Raw genomic sequence first — 21,270 nt, 5'->3', positions numbered from 1 at the left:
TGGCTCAGTAGGTTGTCCATGAACTGAAGGGTTAGCGGTTCGATCCCCCGAGTGTGCCATCTGCCGAAGTGTCCTTGAGCAAGACACTGAACCCCCAGTTGCTCCCAGTGCAACTGGCATTGGTGTGTGAATGTGGGTGTGCTTGTGTGAGCGAATGGGTGGATGTGTCTCTGACTGTAAAAGCGCTTTGAGTACCTTTGAGTAGGTAGAAAAGCGCTATATAAGAGCAAGACCATTTACCATATTGTCACGGTTTCAAATAAATTACATTGGGTGATGTTTGAGATGATACTAATATATTTTGCTCAGGACCACGACCTGCAGGAACCAATGAGAACAGTAGAAAGGGAACCGACATTGGTTTAATCACAGTAGATTGGCACTAAATTAAATTAAAACAAAAGTCATGTTTAGTGGAGCCAGAAAAAAATGTGACATAAAATTAAATTTAAAGGGAGTGTAAAATAATAGAGTGTAAGTTAAAGAAATAAAGTTTTTAGGAACTATAATAGATCACAAACTTTGTGGGAAACCACAATATGTAAAACAGAAATTACGTATCAATTGCAATTTTTTTCCTTTTTTTTTTAAGAACTTGTTAACTAAGAAAAGCTTATGATTACACAACTAAACCACAAAAAAGATACGAGTAATAAATAATATGAGTTTTTTAGGGTTAGGGTTAGTTAAAGTAATAGATTATTTATTGAATGTGGCACTTTAAAATTCTTGGCTATAGTTCAATTAAAAAATATTAGAAATAACTTCTTGAGCAAGGGTTAAAAGCCTCCTTGATGATGTTTTTCAAATTAAGAGAGGGAAGACATAATTTAAGAAGGCTCTTTATATTTGAAATATGTTAAGCAAGAACAAATGTAAAATACAGACTTCTGTCTAAATCTTTTTTTGGTCAATGGTTCAGATGTTATGATGTGTATTAAATCAAACATGTTCCTGCACTGTAGCTCCACAGTTAATATGATCTTTAACTCACTCTTGTTTTGTGGGACAACAATAAGTATGGCGGTAAGACAATAAGAGGATAATAAAATGGCACTTAAGTAATAAACCTCCACCTTTGTTCGGTTCAGAGGAACACATTTTATTGATGTTTGTTTGATGTAATGGAACCTTGTTCACCTTTGTTTTGTGGGAAAACAAACAACATACTCTGGTTGAAACTAGAGACAGAATAATACTGATCAAGTGAAGACATTTTTGTGCATAAACAAAAAACAAAGTAGCTGTCAGTAACTGTAATGAGCTACATGCAAAACTGAATATGTTATATTATGGAAATACAAAGTTAAACAGTTAGTATGGAGAGTCCTGCCGTGCTGTTTTCTCACTATTTTGCATTAATGTTTCAGTCACATACATGTTTTAGATTTTTAACAAAAACCCTGAAACATTGTAATCGTCAAGACAACCGTGAAAGTCAAAGCTTTAATGTGTGTGCTTTTTGTTTCGTTTTTACAAAACTGAAAGTCAAGATTTCTTCATGGGGTTACTCATTAATTATTGCTGCTCCTCTCCATACGCACACGTCAAGACACATCCACCTGCCCCGCGGTAACCTCAGCACTATCACACCCACCTCCTTTGTTCACCATTTCCTGATCAGCCTCTACATGAACAGGTCTGACTCTACTGACTCTCTGTCAGATGGTCTGTTGTTTCCACTGAGAAGCAGCTTTTTAGCCTTAGATTAAGATTTAATACATTATTTGTTAACTGTACGATTTTGACTTCCTGTTTGTTCCTTGCCTTCATCCACGTCTCTTCTAGCCTGATGATTTTTCCTCCCTGTTGAGTTCAGTCCTCTCTAACAACGTACCTTGAACTCTTGTCTGCATCACCGTCAGTAACAGGTAAGCTGTTTGAACTTTTAAGATGAATGAATCACTGTGTAAAATGCCATCTGGTGTGACTGATTAGAACATTACAATGTGTTTTTCAGTTTCTGTTACTGGTCATGGATGATTTTGTTCGTAACAAACTAACTGAATGGGGTCTGAGCAAGTGGATCGACAGATTTAAAGGTAAAGTATTAACACTCATACTGGTGGGACACAGACACTATAGAGTATTCAGATGATTTACTCAAACTGAAACAACTTCTTCTAATCTGCAGACAAATTCTGCCACTTCTCTTGTCTCATCTCTCTACAGAGAGTATCAAAACACTTACAGTAAAACATCTGCAAAAACAACAGACTTTTTTCGTAAAACAAAAAGAAATTGTCATTAAATTACATTCTGCAATAGATAGTAATTCTTGTTTCTGGAAGACAACTTTGAACTAAATACTGTATGTCTTTATTACAGAGGAAGAGATTGATGAAGAAAGTTTCTGTGATATTGAAGATAAAGATCTTTATAAATTGATCACAAAAATTGGGCCACGAACAAAATTTAAGAAGAGAGTCAAATCATTAAAGGTAATGTTTTACTCTGTGAATATGGATTCATGCTGGTGTAAGTGAACAAACACACGGACACACATATATATGTTCTTTTTGTCATTAGGAACAACAAAGCACAACTCAGGAAACAAATGATGTCTCTGTTCAAGTAAGTAAGATACAGTTTCATGCTGAATGTATCATCTATGATAGAGGTTATATTGTCAGTGTCTACTCAAAGTTGTTCATGACCTTGAACTTAGAGTATTTTATCTGCAGTGTAAACAGGAGCCTGAAGAAGAAGCAGAGTTGCTTCAGGTAAGGATATTGAATTTATAGACATGTAATAAGTGAACATTACAGTTTAATCCTTGTGCATGTGTGCATTTGAGTCACTTAAGTGTCCTGTGATAAAGTCGTCTTCCCCTGGAAAATTATTTACTGTTGTTTACTTACGAACAAGGATGATGAATGTGATCAGTTTTGAGCCATTTGCTGCACTCAACCTCCCAGACACTATTGAGAACTTGTCCTGAATTTGATTTCAAACCTATGTGTTGTTACATCCCAGAAAAAAATCATATTGACTCAAAAATCAATCATCATGGTGGTCATCGTTTTCCGTTTATCCGGGTCCAGGTCGCGGGGCAAATCCCCAGGTGCTCTCAGGCCAGATGACAGATATAATCCCTCCATCGTGTCCTGGGGCAACCCCAAGGCCTACTTCTGGTGTGACATGCCCAAAACACCTCTAATGGGAGGTGTCCTTACCAGATGCCCAAACCATCTCAACTGACTTCTCTCGACACAGAGGAGAAGCAGTTCTACTCTGAGCTCCTCCTGCGTGATTGAGCTCCTTACCCTATCTCTAAGGAGGAATCCAGCCACCCTGTGAAGGAAACGATTTCGGCCGCTTGTATCTGCGATCTTGTTCTTTTGGTCATTACCCAAAGTTCATGACCATAGGTGAGGGTTGGAACGTAGATCGACCGGTAAATTGACACAGGATGCCTCTGGGGACATGGTCGTAGGCCTTCTCCAAATCCACAAAACACATGTGGGCTGATTGGGCTCCCATCTCCCCTCCAGCACCCAAGTGAAGGTAAACAGTTGGTCCATGGTTCCACACCCATCCTCAATCTGAGGTTCAGCTATTGATCAGACCCTCTTTTCGTGCACCTTAGCGTAGACTTTCCGGGGGAGCCTGTGGAGAGTGACCCCCCTATAGTTGGAACACACCCTCTGGTCCCCTTTCTTAAAGATGGGGACGACCAACCCGGTCTGCCACCCCAAAGACACTGCCCCTGATGCCCACGCAACATTGCAGAGGTCTGTCAACCAGGACAGCCCTACAAAATCCAGAGCCTTAAGATACTCATCCTCTCCTGGTGCTCCACCAACGAGGAGTTGTTTCACTACCTCAGTGACTTTGACCCCAGAGACTGGACTGCCCAGCCCCAGGCCCTCTGGCTCTGTTTCCACTGTGGAATATGTGTTGGTGGAATAGACAAACTCCTCAAAGTATTCCTTCCACCGCCGAACAGCCCCGGGTGATGTCAGCAACTCCCCACCAAAAACGAGGTGGCCGTGTTGTCGCCTACTGCCCCTGAGGTGCTGGACGGTTTGCCAGAACTTTTTTCGGAGCCGAGTGATAGTCTTCTTCCATAGCCTCACCAAACTCCTCCCACGCCTGAGTCTTTGCCTCAGCGACTGCCTCAGCTGCGGCACACTCCGGTACCGGTCAACACATTCCGGAAACCCTGGAACCATGCCCTGTAGACCTCCTTCTTCAGCTTGACAGCTCCCCTCACCTCTGTTGTCCACCAGCGGGTTACCGCCACGACCAGCACCAGCGACCTTGCAACTACAACTCGAAACAGGAACTTGGCCCATTCAATGTCCCCCACTGCCGCTGGGACATGGTTGAAGCTCTGTTGGAGGTCGGAATTGAAGACCATCTTGACAGGCTCTTCTGGCAAGCATTTCCAGCAGACCCTCACTATTTGTCAAGAATCATTAAAATTGTTCAAATTCAGATAGAAAATATTACTTATGAGCTGTCTGGGTAGAGGGGGGAAAATATCCAATTCTGTTCAAAATCCTTTGGGGAAGGGAGTCGAGTGAGCCACATGGCCAATGCAGCCACACCCGATCTGTTGCTGCCGAAGCCAGTTGGTGGTGAGTAAGGAAGTCCCCAGTAAACATTGTTTCAGTCGTTTCTGGGAAAAAATCCTCACTCTGATCCAGTAAGTCTCCTTGACTCAGTACAAAATCCAAGTAGTAGTCCAGATACAGAAAATGGGCACTGTACACTTCACCCACTAAACGGTGCTGGCAGACAGAACTTTTTCAGAATTTCAAAATAGCGCCACATAAGAGGTGGCTAAGTCTGGCACAGTCTGTGTCCAATGTGAAAATCCCAAAATGTACTTCTGCATTTACTCTCTTATACTTTCAACACTCAAAGACAATCAAACATCATCATGACTGAGCAACATACGAGCAACTCATAATCACATAATTCTCATGAATATGTCATCCCTTCTCATCTAATCTACTGCTGCTCATCATTACTAAGGTCGTGGGGGTGCTGAAGCCTATCCGAGCTACAGTTCATTGTTACTCAACAAAGTGAATCAATACTGTTCAAACCATTTTTTAATTTAGTTAAGCTCAAGTTCTGATCTGCACACAGTACCTCTGCGCCAATGAGCTGTTTATTCGAGATCTCAACTCACTTGACAGTGTTCAAGACAGTTGCACTTTCTAAGCTTCTGTGAATAAACCATTTCTTGTATATTCAAGTGTTATTTGAGTCAATTAATCATTTCTGTTCATTCTTAGGTTTTGCCATCTACAAGTGTCACAGGTGAGATACACAGATCTACAAAAGTCATTGATTCAATTCAATAGTTTATACATGCTGTATATAATATGTTAAAGTTCTCCATGCAGCATTAATAACAATGACAAAACTCATTTTTTAAGCAAAGAGACCTCTGGACCCTAATGGTGAGTCAAGCAAAGAGGAATCACCAGCTAAACGACAACGTGGCTCATACTCAGGTATTTTTCTTTCTCTCTGTTCATTTTCACACTTTACAAGTTTCCCTTAAGTCTGTGGGCTCTTGCTGAACAATTCTTTACATTTACACTAACAGAAGAAAACATACTGTCTCAAGTGAAAAAAACAATGGGAAATGTCCATTCAAGACTAAACAAACCAGACAACACAAAGCTGAATGCTTTCCTGAAGTGAGTATTACGTTTACCATAGTCTGTGAAACTGTTACGTGGTCAGGAGTGAAAGCAGTGCCAGACAACACAAAGAATGGACCTAGACAACTCATGTAGCAAGAGGAGAAGTTGTGTTACTACTACTGATAAAAATCTATGTTTCCACACTTATCTGGTTCACTACTGAACCAGATGATTGGAATCTTGATTTTTTTTTGAACATGGAGATTTTAAATGATTTTAAGAGAGTTCCAGTTAAAACCTGGAGGAAAAGACTTGATACGTATCATGTTTATTATATGATACATTCACTGATGCTTTATTTAATATTACATTCATTTGTCCATGCAGTACCACGTCTCAACAGCTTATGTTTTGTATTTATACATAGACTACGGACTGCACAAGCTGTTGCTATTCGACATATAGTATGTCACGGTTATGTAGCATGTATAAGTCTATATTCTTATCTGTAAGTATTTAGAATATCAAACAGCGTACATTTGATCTCTATTTATCTCAAGGATACAATTGTGAAACTCAATAGTCCTAACAATTAAACTCTTGTACAACAGGAATAAAATCGATGATTTAGAAACAGACAAGAGGGAGCTGGTCGGTGTCTTTGGTAGAACTGGGGCTGGAAAGAGCTCTTTGATAAATGCCATCATTGGAGAGAAGGATCTTCTGCCAACAGGAAGCATCAGTTCATGTACCACGGTCATGATTAAAGTCGAGGCCAACATGCAAGACTCAAAGTATGAGGCAGACATTGAATTCATTACAAAAGAGGTAAAACTTTGAAGGTGTTATTTGAATCTAATTGAAGTTACATTATAGCTACGAAATGCTAATGGTTGTACTGCATGTCATTTAAGGCTACAGATGTAATAACTTTTGTCTTTCAGGAGTGGAAAGAGGAATTAAGGTCCTTGGATCAGTTGCCTGGGGATAATGCGAATCAGGAAAGCGAAGATGATGATGATGATGATGGTGATAATGATGATGATGATGATGATGGTTATCTCTTAAATGAAAAGCTGTCTGCACTGTATGGACAAGAATATAAAAACAAGAGCTCTACCGAACTCATGGACAAGAAATATTTCAAAGAAATCCCAGACTTTCTCCAATCCAGCAAGAAGACGTTCACATGTCAATCAGTAAGACAAAAAAGTGAATGGAAATAACTCTTATCAGTTTTATGTCTTGAAATATTTATATTTTGAAATTATTGTTCTTGTTACAGTGGCACAGCACAATGTCCAATTTACCCTTTATAGGAAAACCTTTCTGCTTTCTGTAAATGCATTTACATGTAATCAAATCTAACTGTGATACATTGGCAGGGTTAGACTGGTTGGAAAATTCTTTGAAAAAAAAAATCTGGTTTTACTGTTTACAATGTCTGGATTTAATTTCAACTTTTACTGGCAGTGTTTCTCAGTTGCTCTTTTACCTTAAGAGAAGGCGTTTTGACTGACCAAGTGAAATTCTTGCATTAATTTACCTTTGTTATTTGTTACAGGCTAAAGAGCTATCTGCAGAGTTGGTCAAATACACAAGACATGAGTCAGGGGAGGGAGAAGGTAAAGCTGTTGAGAGGTTCTACTGGCCACTAGTGAAGTGTGTGACTATCAAGGTGCCACATAATGAGTTTCTCCAACATGTGACCCTTGTGAACCTTCCTGGAAATGGAGACTGTAACAACAGCAGAGACAAAATGTGGAAAGAGGTAATTTATTCACATGCCCTGCTGTTGTAGCTGATTACTAATTATTCATATTTAATATGCTTCTATGCCATTTAAGGTTGTTAGGGATTGCTCCACTGTGTGGATTGTGACTGACATTACACGAGCAGCAGCAGAAAAAGAACCCTGGGAGATCCTGAAAAATGCCAGTACCATCATGGGAAATGGAGGAGAGTGTCAGCACATTCACTTCATCTGCACCAAGTCTGATCAGATTGATGATTTGGATGATGAGTAAGTGAATAAAGGTGCCAAAAGTGAAGTGCAGTTGAAAAAAACATTGAGATGAGATATTGGAGCATGTGATAGAGTAAATGCAAGAAACTGTACATACACTCACTCGTCAGTTCATTAGGTACACTCGTGAAAACAGGAAGTTCTGGTATAACAGTCCTGACGTAAATCTTACCTTCATGAAGGTTATGGTTTTAGCATTCATTAAAATAATTGAGAGCGCTATTGATTCAACTCGGTGGTATTATTATGTACCATTATGTAGTACTACTGTTTGTAGTACTATTGGATTGTGTTGTATCAGCACACATTTCGATTACTTTTGACATTTTAGGTTTAGTTTAATCCAGTTTAACGCCTTTCTGATGCTATTGTTTCACTGAAACAGCACACTGCAAAGTCTCTTGTAACCACAAAACACATTTTTGGTTCAAGGTGTTCCAGTACTTGGTACGCTTATAATAATACAACTCTGGACTACATAATAAGTATTGGCACCTACTATGATTAGCATAAAGCCTTAGAGTTATGTGAATCACCAAAAGGCCACAACATAAATTAACTATCTTGAAGGTTGCAGGCCCTTCTTAATTTTGGTGATCTTTACCAGACTTCATTGTCACTTCACTTGTCACCCTGACAGTCTAAAATTGAAATGTTTGAAATTAAATTTTAAAATTATATGAGGTGTAACATTATCCATATTTGTTCTCGTAGTTCAGATGTTCATGCTCACATATTGAAAAGAAACGAGGCGGCCAAGAAAAAAGTGGAGACTAAATTCAAAAAGCTAAAGAAGACCATGGTGAGTTTCTTTGGCACTATTTTTTATTTTTTTTTACTACCTTGATCAAGGCTACAAGCTGCTATGAGTGATGTTTTTATCACTTCATGTAAGTTTAGAGATTTCTTTTTCTCAGAAACAATTAAGTAACAACTGCCCCGAAGTCTTCACAGTGAGCTCTAAAGAGTTCCTGAAAGGAAAATATCTGCAGACAGACGAAACTGGTCGGTTGAATCACACTAAATTCATACTTGTTTTAACTTTATTCAGTCAAGAATGATTTATTGAAAGATGATGATGAAATTATACTATGTAATTAATTTTTACAGAAATACCCAAACTTCAGAAATTCTTGAGAGATCTCAATGATCACCACTCTTTGAACTATGTGTCTGGAGCTTATGGGATTCTCTGTTGGATTCAAGGAGCCCGCCATAGAGAAGGGGTGAGATCAGTGTAACTTCACTCATTGTCTTCTGTTGTCTGCACTGTCATTAATATTTACTTGTAATCACGTTCACATTTTCTGCTCAGTTTTACTGACAACATGCTGAAATCAGATCACTGACACCTCACATCTGTGTGGATCACTTTTTTGATTGAAAAGTGACACCTAAAAAGTATTTTAGCCAGAACAGAAGTTGATCACTTGAATACTCATTGCTTAGAATAGCTCATGGTCAGCATCAATAGAACTTTACTTATTGCTACAATTAATGTCTATTTTTTTCAGGCTGACAACAAAACAAATGTGTGCGCAGACATTAAAAAAAAGATGAATCATCAACTTGACAATGTCCGAGAAAAAATTGATGAAGTTAACAAGACTTTTGAAAAACACCTCACTGAGGGTGTCAGAGCGTCCAAACATTCCTATGAAGAGGAACTGAATCCCATCTTACATCTCGTACGTTTTTGAATTTTCATTAAGTCAGTGTTGACACATTGTGAATATGCGTTTAATTTATTTTATTCTATTTTGTCTCAGAAAAAAGACGGCCGTGGTTTTCACAAGACACTGAAATGTGTTGTTAAGAACGGTGGAGTCTACAGAACAAAAAATGGGAAATTAATAAATCTCAACATGACATTGTCTTCACACCTGACTAAGAGCATTGATGAGGAATTCAAGAAGACATTCCCGTAAGAACTGTTTAGTTAAAGACTATATTATACCACTATTTTTTTTTAAGAAAAAAATCTTGCAAGTGTTAATAGTACCTTTAAGGACACTTTCAACTTTCAATGTTTTTAACGTGTTTCAGAAATAAAAGAGAGTGTGAACCATTCAATGGGGTCATCGGTAAGACTGTACTCGTCACAGATGAGCTGATTCAGAAGTACAAAGATGTTGCACTGTGGGATTTTCTGAAGACAGAGGTAAAGGTTGAAAAATCCAATAACCAGTGCACCTGGATCTGGTTCACTGGTTATTGACATAACTGAGATATTCTCTGCAAAGCTGAACCTAAAAATCACTTTATCGCTTAGTAAAACTGACATTGAAAAGACTAAGTGTCTTGTGTTCTTATTATTTGTAGTAGTAATGTGTTATCCTGAACCGTTTTCTTTTAGGAAGAAAAGATGAAGACAAAGCTGATATCAAGAATCCGAAACGATAAGAAAGCCATCTACAGCAGTCTGACAGAGACAATTGAGATGTACATGAGAGAGTGCTATGAAAGTAAGACAATCATGACTGCCTGTCACCATAATAATACACAGACACACATACATTCACACACATTTATCATGTTTGAGCAATTATTTTCTCGTTTATTTTAGGTGCAGCTGGAAAGCCCACACTGAAAAACATGAGGGACACTATTGAGAAACATGTACAGGATTCAAAGGACGTCATCTTTGATCGTGCTAAAGATGCTATGTTGAACCAACTGAATCAGCTGAAGGTTTGTATAAAATTTATTTTGATGAGACTGTAAAACATATTGAGCTGCATATCTCTCTTTGTAAGGTGCTTAAGAGTTTTGGGATATTTCTAATCTAAGACACACAAACACACATACACAAAAATCTATTTAGCTGTGAGTCCTTTCCCTCAGTGCACACACACATCTAAACAGTCAATTCATGTGACCATCAATGAAGCTTAAACACAATATTTTCCTCTCATCAAGTGATAATATAAATTTTCATGCTGCATTAGGAGAACATCATGAAGACAATGGAGACAACCATGAAGAAAGCTACTGAAGTGTCACTCAAGACAGATGACTCCTCATGCCCAGGTAATAGACACACATAAAAATGAGGTCATTCTTAAAGAGCACAAACAAAAAAACAACATTAATAAATCAACAATTAATAATTGTTTTGGTTTATTTTAGATGTTTCAGCAGAGCTTGCAGAGGTGAAGAAAATCTACAAGGAACTGAAGTCCCACAAGAAGAGAAGCGGCTAATCAGGTAAAATATTTGATAAAATATCAATGTTATGTTGTTTGGTTATGAACAGTTTTGTTGTCAATGTCATTAACAGTCATTTTAATCGCTGACACGATACGTATGTTGTTTGTTTCTCCAGGAGATGTTTCATATTCGTTCTGTGTGGAGCAGAAGCCTGGTCACTGTCTGAACATCCAAAAGGGAAAGATGACTAAAGACAAGAGGCCTCTGGATTTTGGCCTGATCCATTGTTGTCAGTTTATTACCTGTGTTTTCTTGATTTCTGATGTGTGATTTGATTTTGTTTTTTGAATTTCATGTGGAGGGAGGGATTTTTACATTTTTTCTTAGGACATGTTGCCTGTAGTATCGAAAAAGGACAGGGATGAAATGCAAAGGTTCCTGGTCAGATTGAAATGCGTCACAGCACAATGTCCCCACAATAATGTCCCAGTAATATTTTCATATTTTCATGTTAACAGTTTAAGTTTTCATTACACACACACACACATTTGCACTACTGTATGTTTTAATTATATTAGCTTTGCAGTTTCTGTGATTTGTCCTTTGAATAAGATCATTACTAGTTTGATTTGAGATGATCCGTAGGATTTTGTGAAAATGGCCTTAAATTAAAATTCTTCGACAATTATTTGGAAAAAATAAATGTCTTATGAGAAATGCAGAGAAATAAAGGTCATAAATACACCAATGGCTTCTTACTTGTTTTGTCTTATCTGAACTAGTTCTAAATATAAACTTAATATAACATAATTTCATATGACTTCACAAAACGACCATATATGATTTTCACAACTATAAATTATAAATGGCCGTGGACTTCATTAGGATCCATTTCCGTATAATTGTTTATAATTACTTCATAAGTTGAGCTTTATTACTGTGTATTTATCTATGAAATAAACTATGAAATATGAGGATTAAAGCAATCACAACAAAACTTTGGAGAGAGACAGAACAAAACTATCAGTGGTTTGAGTTCAGGCGAACACACACACAATAGAAAGTGTACATCAACCAACAATTACGGAGAAAATATAAAAAGGGGAGCACGTAAGGCACGCAATGTGAAACGTAAGTGAATCAACCATGACAGTATTTCTTTACAAAGGGACTTAAGATTGTTCCTAGCATCTGTTCTGATTCCAAGATAGAAAAAATGTAACATTTTTCTTTTGTAAAAGGTCTTTAAAAGTGTCATTCACCTCGGTTTTGACTGTAGAAACAGAGAATACAGATTATATCACCAACTATTACAGTATGAATTCTAATTATTCTCAGATGTAGTAAATTTACTGCAAAGTTAAGCACGTGGAAAGTGAAAAGAAAGTGAAAGTGTTGTGTTCGGCAAGAAGGTTAAGGTTTGTCTCTTCGTCTAGATAACCACGTATGCATTTGTTTTACATAGATTTGTTGGATTTGAAAAAAAACAAAAACAGCCATAGCATTATGACCATAGTCCAGTGCCCTTCATATTAATCAATAACCACTGAATGCCCGCTGGTTTTGATCCCTCTTATTTAGTTTCCTGCTCCGCCCTCAATGTGCTCACCTGTTCCCGTTCCTTTCATACATAGTCAATGAGTTTCCAAGTTTCATTTCATCTGAGAACTTACCTGATTACTGTACTTCACCTGTACTCTGTAGAGGGCTTTTGACAACTGTGGATTTTTGTTTTATCCTGCTCCCATTCTTTGCTGAGTGCACAGCGTGTGCTATGTATTGCGCATTTCCGATCTTATCTGTCTTGACATTACTCTAAGGTATGTATATGTGTTTCATTCTATTCATTCCAACATTGGGAACCATGTTGTGTGTGGCATATTCACTATAAAAGCTGGCATTAAAGTGCTGAGTTGGAAAATAATTATTACTGAGTAAATAGCATTGGATCTATTGGGCTGTATTTATTGGGCTATATTTAAAACTATATTGTCATCTTTTTATTTTATGAGTTGGCTGACAGGATAGATACTTGGCTTGACTTGATATGAACTCTGGGCTTTTAAAAGAAGTAATACATTTTTGAAAAAGGTTAGTACTTATTGGAGTACATAAGAAGATGAAAGCAAAGGTGTCATCCAGGGTGGGTGGCCTGCAGCAGCCACTCAGTAAATAAAGGATTATCTTATCGCATTTTATTAAATCAGTCATTAATTTTTACTGCTTGTTCTTGCCATGCACACTTACTCCTGCGTTATGTGGGATGAAGCCAGTACCTCCTGCCCTAAAGCCCGCCCTGTCTGTTTAGATCAGCTGATTCTCCATGCGCCCTGTTCCTCTGTTCACTATTTCCTGACCAATGTCTATGTACAGATTCAACTCCTCTTCATCTCCAGTAACCAGTAATTATTCGTATTAAACATTCATGATAATTAAATATTGATTTGTTAACCATTTATATTTTCAGCTGCTGTTTTTGGTCATGGATGATTTCGTTTGTACCAAACTAAATGAATGGGGTTTGAAAGAGTGGATCGATACATTTAAAGGTAAAGTATGACTATACATGCTTGTTGGCTTGTTGGCAACACTGAAACATAACATTTACTAATCTATAGGAATAAACATAATTTTTCTGCAGTACAACACTGGCAAATTGTAGTGAAGCTGTTTTGGGAGAGATCAGTGCTTACAAGTTCTTATAGGCTTTGTATGTGTACAGCTGATACTTCCATTCTAATTGCTATTTTTTTATTTTTTATTTTTTTTTACAGAACAAGGTATTGATAAGGAAACTCTGTTTTATCTTGAGGATCAAGAAATTAGGGACTTGATCCCAAAAGTGGGACCAAGAGCGAAATTCAAGAGGGAACTCAAGCTCTTAAAGGTAATGTTCTGCGCTATGACACGTTGCAAATATTTGCAATTGGTCTCATACGGACAGCTGTTGTTACAAAAGAACAAAATAAAATGGCATCTACAAGCAAAAAGATCCTAAAATACAGCTGCCGGGCTTTTACTTGAATTGATCGATCCTTCAGAATCACAATCAGTATCAACTTTATTGGCCAAGTATTTGTGCACATTTTTGTGAATTTGACTCCGGTCACTTTAGTCACCACAAAACACAGAACGTAAATAAGTGTAAAAGTGTAAAAAGTTACACTGTACAGCATAAATTAGACTTTAGAAATTTAAAAATTTAAAAATATAGAGAGAGTATGTACATTTAATGTAGTTATTGATCATGTGAATGGTCTCACACTCTGCGACGGCTCAGAGATCGTCAGAGAGACGGCCCAGTGACAGAAACTGTCTTTGCGGTGGGTGGTTTTGGTGTATAGTGGTGTGTAACGTCCCCTGATGTGGAGGCAATGGTGTTAAGGGAGAAGAGGAGCAGTGGGGAGAGAACAAACCTCTGGGGATGCCAGTGCTGAGTCCAGGAGCTGGATATGAATCTTCCCAGTTTTACCTGCTGCCTCTCGTCAGTCATGAAACTGGAGATCCACCAACAAGTTGAGGGGTGCACAGTGAGCTGGGAGAAAACAACAATAAAAAGTCAACAAGCTACAAGTATTAGTACCCAGGAAACCATCCACGGCACCATCTTGGATCAAGGATCCAACAGAATTACGAATATTTTCTAGAAATAAGATTCATAAATACACAGGACAGTCCCTTGTGCCATAATCTCAGGCAAAAACACATTTAGAAGCCTAGTCCAACTGAGAAACCAACCAGGAGGCTAGCAGTCAGCTACCAACAAGCAACCAACAAGAAGACAACAGCTAACTAGCCTAGCCAACAGCATTGGGTAAGAAGTGATGGGACACGCGACTACACTTCCAACCAACACTTCCCCCTCTACCTAAGAACGAAAGTAAAACGCTAAAAGCCACCAGCTAACTAGCCTAGCCAAGCCTTACTAAAAACACAAATCCATAAAATGGAATACATTAATCTGATTATTAAATATGAGCTTTAATATCAATGATGTTTTCAGTATCTGTTTAAAGTTTTACAGTCTTGGTCTGTGTCAACAGGAACGTGACGAAGCAGCTGATTCCCCTCAGGTAAGGGCCGGACAATGAGTGGACTTTTATTTATTTCTCATGCACTTGAGATACTTAAGTGTCTCCTGATAAAGTCGTCTTTACCTAAAGGATTCATCACTGAACAATAAGGGTGATGAACCTCAACCTCGCAGACTTTGACCTCCAGCTCTTCTGGAGTGAATAAGAATATAAATGCATATTTTATTGTGCTTAAGATTGTGAAGATGTGTGCTCAAACCTGCACAACCCTATTAAAGCCTATGCGATCAGATAATTTCTTGTATCATAACGCATTATGCATTAAGACAAATCTTTCTTTTCATTATAAGGTTTTGCCATCCTCAGCTGTTAAAGGTGAGATACATACTATCTAATTGATTACATCTAATATTAACCTGTTTTCAAGTCAGCAATATTATTGACTTGGGCTTACTTGAATAACTATCTATTGTGTTGTTGTATTGCTGTTGTATCGTTAATATCTTGATCATGAACAAACAATACCTGAAAAGATGTCTTTATCTTTTACTTTGTAATAAGTTAAGAGAAAATTGGACCTTCAGGGCGAGTCCAGCAAGTGGCTATCACCAACTAAACAACAATGTCTTCGTCTACCAGAATCAGGTAAAGTGTAAATGTAATAGCACCACATTTTCAATTAAGTTACTACACTAGGTCATTGTCTATGCGAAACAGTGTTTTTGTTTTTCTTTTTTTTTTTATGACAACAGAATTCATAATGTCTGATGTAAGACGTGAAATGAAATCTGTCCTTAAAAGGTTACACGAACAAAGCCAAACAAAGCTCCATACTTTTCTGACGTGAGTATTACATTTTCCAAATTCCGTATCGGTATCCCAATTTAATGGCCGCCTATATGTAAAATCAAGTCATCACACTGCAACAGCACTGCACCAGCACCAACATAACTGGCATCCTCAACATAACAGGCACCCCAAGGCCATAACGCACTTGATACAAACTATATACTCTTTCATATACAAGCGGAGACACTATTAATACGCAACCTGAAACCTGTCTCTTGCACAACAGGAAGAAAATTGACGATTTGGAAACCGACAAGAGGGAGCTGGTCGGTGTCTTTGGTAAAACTGGGGCCGGAAAGAGCTCTTTGATAAATGCCATAATTGGCGAGAGGGATCTTCTGCTAACAGGAAGCATCAATGCATGTACCACGGTCATGATTAAAGTCGAGGCCAACATGCACAACTCCAAGTATGAAGCAGAGATCGAGTTCATTCCAGAAGAGGTAAAGAGCTACGGATATGTTCATCTTGAAGCTAATCGAGGGTACAGAGTATGCCCTTAGGGGGTCCACGAAGGTACTGCAGGGAGGCCGCAAAATCTTTGTTTGATTAGACATGTTTTATATATATATGTATATATATATTTTTAAATTGCCTATTGCTGCTGAGCCAGTCACAAGGCTGCATATTACACACTGACTGTCAGGTTCCCCACAACTGACCAAGAGCCTATTCAGTCCCCAGTTGCACAACCACCCTACTTTTGCATGTTTGAAATAAAAAAAAAATGAATATTTGAGAATGTGTATTATTTGAACAGCTTGATATTGAATACAAAATGGTAATAATAATGTATATTTGTAAATAGCACTAGGTCACGTTTAATATAGAACACATATAGTAGGTAGGGGGTTCCTATTTAATCTCTCCATCAGTTTGGAGGTCCTTGGCCTGAAAAAATGGTGAAGACTCCTAGATGTAATATTTTTTTTTTTTGTCTTTTAGGAGTGGGAAGATGAATTGTGGCCCTCGCATCAATTTCATGTGGATGATGGAGATCAGGAAGATAGAGATGATTACAATGTCACTGATGACGACATTGATGAGAAGCTGTCAGCATTGTATGGAGAAGAATGGAATCAAAAAACTCCCAAAGAACTCATGGACAAGAAATATTTCAAGGAAATTCCAGAATTTTTAAAATCTGCAACAAAGACTCTGACGGGCGAATCAGTAAGAGAAAATAAAGTATCTGAAACAATTCTCGCCATAAACTGCAATAAACTCGTTTATAGCTTTTTATATACAGACAAATCTTTCCAGTTTTGATTAGTCCAATAGTAACTGGATAAACAAAATTTTTATTTAATGTTTATTTAAAAAAAAAAAAAAAAAGAGCACTTACGTATGATTATTTGTTCAATGACACCTGGTCTGTCCCAAATGATGCTATTTGATGCTAATGCTTTTACATGCTTTGCATTTTTATTTGTTACAGGCTAAAGAGCTATCCGCAAAATTCACGAAATACACAAGAAGCGACCCAAACCAAGGAGAAGGGAAAGACTTAAGAAGGTTTTATTGGCCACTAGTGAAGTGTGTGACTGTCAGGGTGCCACAGAATAAGTTTCTCCAGCATGTGACACTCGTGGACCTTCCTGGAAATGGAGACTGTAACAAGAGCAGAGACAAAATGTGGAAAGAGGTAATGTGTGCACATGTAGAGCGCTGTGTTATTGCGAAATTTTAATATCAACTTCTGACATTATCTTTTGATGATTATTTTTTGCATATACAACATTTATTTTACAATTTCAGGTCATTGTAAATTGCTCCACTGTGTGGATTGTGACTGACATTAATCGAGCAGCAGCAGAAACAGAACCCTGGGAGATCCTGGAAAATGCCAGTAGCAGTATTGGAAACGGTGGAGAGTGTCAGCACATTCACTTCATCTGCACCAAGTCTGATCAGATTGATGATAATGGGTAAGTAAATCACTTTCATGAGAATAAAACATTCCAGTCGACCCTGGGGTGCATGAAAAGAGCACAACAGAATTTAATGCAGAAAGTACCGTATACATATAGGTGTCAAGGCACTATATTTGTAAAATACTTTTATGTCGAGGACTCCTACCTCCTATGACCACAAAACCTTTTAACCATTGATCTTTGACCCAAGATGCTATCCATCTGTAAGTGCACCTGAAACCTGAAGGACTTGTGAGCTTTTCCCAGTTTAATTACGATAAACCCTTATGGCTCTGCCAATCACTTGAAGGCCACAACACAAATAAAATGCCTCGAAGGATCAAGGCCTTACCTGAATCCTGGTGAGCTTGACCAGCCTCTGGCCGCGTCTGTCGGATGGTACTCACTCCAAATCAAATAGTTCCTCCTCCCGCAGAATGTTGTAAGGTTGCCCATTTTTGTGCTCCATTATGAGTCTTTTACTCCAGTTTCTCCTGTTGGAATTGTCCTACAAATAAACATCCAAGTGAACTACACACAACTAAGTGAAATGAAGTGGCTCTGACTTGTTTTAACATTCTATCAAGAAAAGTTGTAAGAAAATGTGAACATGTAAAATGATGTAAATGGCTACAGCTGCAATTTCAAGTTAACCTCTGTAAGCACTTCTTGTTACAGTTCAGCAGATGAGGTGTATGCTAGCATATTGAAAAGAAACATGAAAGCCAAGGAAGCGGTGAACAGTGAATTCAAAAAGCGCAGCAGGATTATGGTGAGTCTGACAGACACAAATATGGTTGACAACTTCAAGCATGACTTTAAATTAAAACTCTTTCCCCCAGAAACATTTCAGCAGTGACTGCTTCAAAGTATTCACGGTGAGCTCCAAAGAGTTTCTGAAAGAAAATAAACCTCTGAAGCTGGAGGACACTGGTAGGTCAAGTATCACCAAATTATATGAACAGAATAAAAGATAAAATTAGTATCAGTTTTAGTTTCACTTTTGGTTTTGTTTTATCTGTATGGCATTAAAATTAAATGTATTGTAATGTAAATATGTAATATACAAACTATTTTTACAGAAATACCCAAACTTAAGGAATTTCTAAAGAATCTCAACGACAGTCATTCAGAGACTTTGAACTATGTGTCTGGAGCTTATGGGATTCTGTCTTTGATTCAAGGAGCCCGCTGTAGAGAAGGGGTAAGATCAATGAATGCTTTCTTAACCGACATTAACATTTACAGAAAATAGAAATATTCATTTCAGATAAGTATGTTTTATTAAACCGTGCACAGATTCTGTGAATACATGGTAGAGCTCAGTGACTGGCTTTAAAAATAGATATAAAATGATGGATACGCTCAATTTCATGAGTCAGGATCAATAGGATTTTTTTTTTTTTTTTTGCTTTGAATAATTGATGTGTTGTTTTTAGACCAGCAGAAAAACTGAAGTGTGCGAAGACCTCAAAAAAACCCTGAACCTTCAAGTTGACAAAGTCAAAAAAGTGGTGGAAGACGCGAACAAGGCTTTTGAAATGTGCCTTGATAAGGGTGTTGAAATGTCCAAACGCTGCTGTGAACAGAAACTGGAGGCCATTTTAAGTCCTGTAGGTATTTTAATTGGAAACAAAAAGTCACTTCAGACTTCTTTTGATTAATTTGTTTGTTTTATTTTGTTTTTGTCCCAGAGAAAACGCAGTTCGGGTTTTCACAGGACTCTAAAAAGTGTTGTAAAGAACAATGGCATCCACAAACCAAGGAGGGGAAGACAAATAAATCTCAACATGACACTGACTTCATTCTTGACAGACAGCATTGATGAGAAATTCAGGAAGACCTTCCCGTAAGAAGCATTTAATGAGGACTTAAAAATTTGTGTCAACCCAGACAGTATAGCACTGACAAATTCTAAATTATACAGATGTATTATGTTCATGAATGCATTAACGTTTCAGAAATGATGGAAACACTGGACCATTTGGTGGGTTCATCAGAGAGTTTTCACTCAACACAGACAAGCTCATTCAACAGGACAAAGATGTGGAACTGCTGCTGAGATTTCTGAAGACAGAGGTAAAGAATGAGGATAAAACCATCCCGTTCAGCAGTTATTTTGAAGTTTTCTGTAGGTTTAAACTGAGATAGGCTTTGATAAAGCAAGTTGTGCTGCAAAACTAAACTTGACACTGTTTAGCCATCATTTACTACTTTTTGAGTAAAGTCCAAAATTGTGCTTTTAATGTCATTCAGTATGTTTACATGACATCAGCCGTAAAAGAAAAAGGTAAACAGAGTCGGTAGAAGAATGACCTGAGGGATAGCGTGCATCGTACATGTATCATAAGTAGGGCGCACATTACATACAAGATTAAACAAGCTGAACTATTATCTATCTTGTTTTTATCTGAAATGCCGGCCTGCCGCATGAACAACTCTTCTTTGTTATATATGTGTATGTGTGTATATATATATATATATATATATATATATATATATATATATATATATATATATGATGTATTAGGTCAAGAGACATATAAACACATGTAAACTGGGACAAGGACTGCATTCAGAAAGTCGAATAATTAAGCTGTGCATGTAAACACACTGTTATTTAATTTAAAATGTTACACTGTTTTTTTTTTTTATTTTGTTTTTTTAGGAAGAAAACATGAAGACCAAGGTGATTAAATACATCAGGGACAAAAAGAAAATTATCTACAGCAGTTTGATAGAGACGACTGAAAAAAACATGCGCGCCACCTATCAGAGTTAGTAAGACACTGCCTATCACCACAATAATATACACTACCAGTCAACACACCTTCTCACTGAATTGAATGATTGGTAGTGTACATTAATTGTAAATGAGCATAAAAATTAAGTTATGCAACAATTCTCTGTTTAATTTTAGGAGCATTCAACTTCAGAGGGAAGGACACACTGAAGAACATGAGGACTACGGTTATGAGACATGTATACGATTCCAAAAACAACATGTTTGAGGAGGCTAAAAACGTCATGTTGGGCCAGCTGAATGAACTGAAGGTTTGTCACGTTAAGATAAGACTGTAAAACACGCTGTGCTGACCTGTGTTTTGTGAAAGTTCTTACTACTAAAACAAACTGCAGGCATTTTCATCTTTCACTAATTATATGACAGTGATTATCAGTCATTTTAAACCGAAATCTATGAATTCGAAAATGTTTTTTACTACTCTCAGCAGCCTCTGGGCACACATCTAAACAGTCATATTTTATTCACTAAAGTCTGAACACATACTCTTCCTCTGAGATAAGTGATAATTCACATTTTAATGGTGATTTAGGAACATGTCTTGGAGACTCTGGAGAAAACCATGAAGGAATCAATTGAGCTTTCACTTACGACAGGTGACTGCTTAATACCAGGTAAAAGGAATGCATGAAAGCTAAAGCATTCATATAGAGTGCAAAGAATTGTGTAAATATGTTAATAAATCCACATTATTCTATTTCCAGATGTTTCAGATAAGCTTGCAATGGTCAAGAAACTTCATGATGCACTGACAGGCGACCTACACGAAGAAAAGTAACTACTCTGTTTTTTAAAATGACGACATGTTATGCTACAGATGTGCATGCACATATTTTTCAGAAAATTTGTAAAATAACGATTCAGTTATATTATACGATTTTATTGTAAC

At 37.5% G+C, this 21,270-nt stretch overlaps 2 protein-coding genes across 2 annotated transcripts; both read left to right on the top strand.

The window, feature by feature from the left end:
• Positions 1 to 1,614: 1,614 nt before the first annotated feature.
• On the top strand, positions 1,615 to 11,526 carry LOC124998227 (nuclear GTPase SLIP-GC-like). Its single transcript, XM_047572475.1, has 24 exons — positions 1,615 to 1,639; positions 1,789 to 1,871; positions 1,961 to 2,042; positions 2,329 to 2,441; positions 2,530 to 2,574; positions 2,685 to 2,723; positions 5,250 to 5,274; positions 5,394 to 5,471; positions 5,567 to 5,660; positions 6,218 to 6,434; positions 6,551 to 6,805; positions 7,171 to 7,377; positions 7,454 to 7,629; positions 8,347 to 8,434; positions 8,550 to 8,637; positions 8,743 to 8,858; positions 9,147 to 9,320; positions 9,402 to 9,556; positions 9,679 to 9,793; positions 9,989 to 10,097; positions 10,199 to 10,323; positions 10,581 to 10,662; positions 10,762 to 10,839; positions 10,958 to 11,526. The coding sequence occupies exons 3-23, from the start codon at positions 1,976 to 1,978 to the stop codon at positions 10,833 to 10,835; spliced, it is 2,442 nt and encodes an 813-aa protein (XP_047428431.1). The 5' UTR covers positions 1,615 to 1,639; positions 1,789 to 1,871; positions 1,961 to 1,975; the 3' UTR covers positions 10,836 to 10,839; positions 10,958 to 11,526.
• Positions 11,527 to 12,194: 668 nt separating this feature from the next.
• On the top strand, positions 12,195 to 21,260 carry LOC124997834 (nuclear GTPase SLIP-GC-like). The gene is made up of 18 exons (XM_047571843.1): positions 12,195 to 12,602; positions 13,250 to 13,331; positions 13,557 to 13,711; positions 14,826 to 14,855; positions 15,827 to 16,108; positions 16,611 to 16,838; positions 17,104 to 17,310; positions 17,424 to 17,593; positions 18,257 to 18,350; positions 18,421 to 18,511; positions 18,661 to 18,782; positions 19,018 to 19,191; positions 19,273 to 19,427; positions 19,540 to 19,657; positions 20,247 to 20,355; positions 20,499 to 20,632; positions 20,914 to 20,995; positions 21,086 to 21,260. The coding sequence occupies exons 2-18, from the start codon at positions 13,265 to 13,267 to the stop codon at positions 21,157 to 21,159; spliced, it is 2,292 nt and encodes a 763-aa protein (XP_047427799.1). The 5' UTR covers positions 12,195 to 12,602; positions 13,250 to 13,264; the 3' UTR covers positions 21,160 to 21,260.
• Positions 21,261 to 21,270: the final 10 nt, after the last annotated feature.

The sequence above is a fragment of the Mugil cephalus genome, chromosome 20 (assembly GCF_022458985.1).
Source record: "Mugil cephalus isolate CIBA_MC_2020 chromosome 20, CIBA_Mcephalus_1.1, whole genome shotgun sequence".
NCBI lineage: Eukaryota > Metazoa > Chordata > Actinopteri > Mugiliformes > Mugilidae > Mugil > Mugil cephalus.
Note: the sequence above shows the minus strand (reverse complement) of the source record. Positions and strands in the feature narration are given on the sequence as shown.

Coding starts and splice junctions, on each gene's coding strand:
- LOC124997834 (XM_047571843.1), top strand. CDS start 13,265: ATGGATGATTTCGTTTGTACCAAACTAAATGAATGGGGTTTGAAAGAG. Junction 19,658..20,246: donor TGAGATTTCTGAAGACAGAG/GTAAAGAATGAG, acceptor TTGTTTTTTTAG/GAAGAAAACATGAAGACCAA. Junction 20,633..20,913: donor GCCAGCTGAATGAACTGAAG/GTTTGTCACGTT, acceptor ATGGTGATTTAG/GAACATGTCTTGGAGACTCT.
- LOC124998227 (XM_047572475.1), top strand. CDS start 1,976: ATGGATGATTTTGTTCGTAACAAACTAACTGAATGGGGTCTGAGCAAG. Junction 7,630..8,346: donor ATTGATGATTTGGATGATGA/GTAAGTGAATAA, acceptor TTGTTCTCGTAG/TTCAGATGTTCATGCTCACA. Junction 8,638..8,742: donor TCTGCAGACAGACGAAACTG/GTCGGTTGAATC, acceptor TAATTTTTACAG/AAATACCCAAACTTCAGAAA.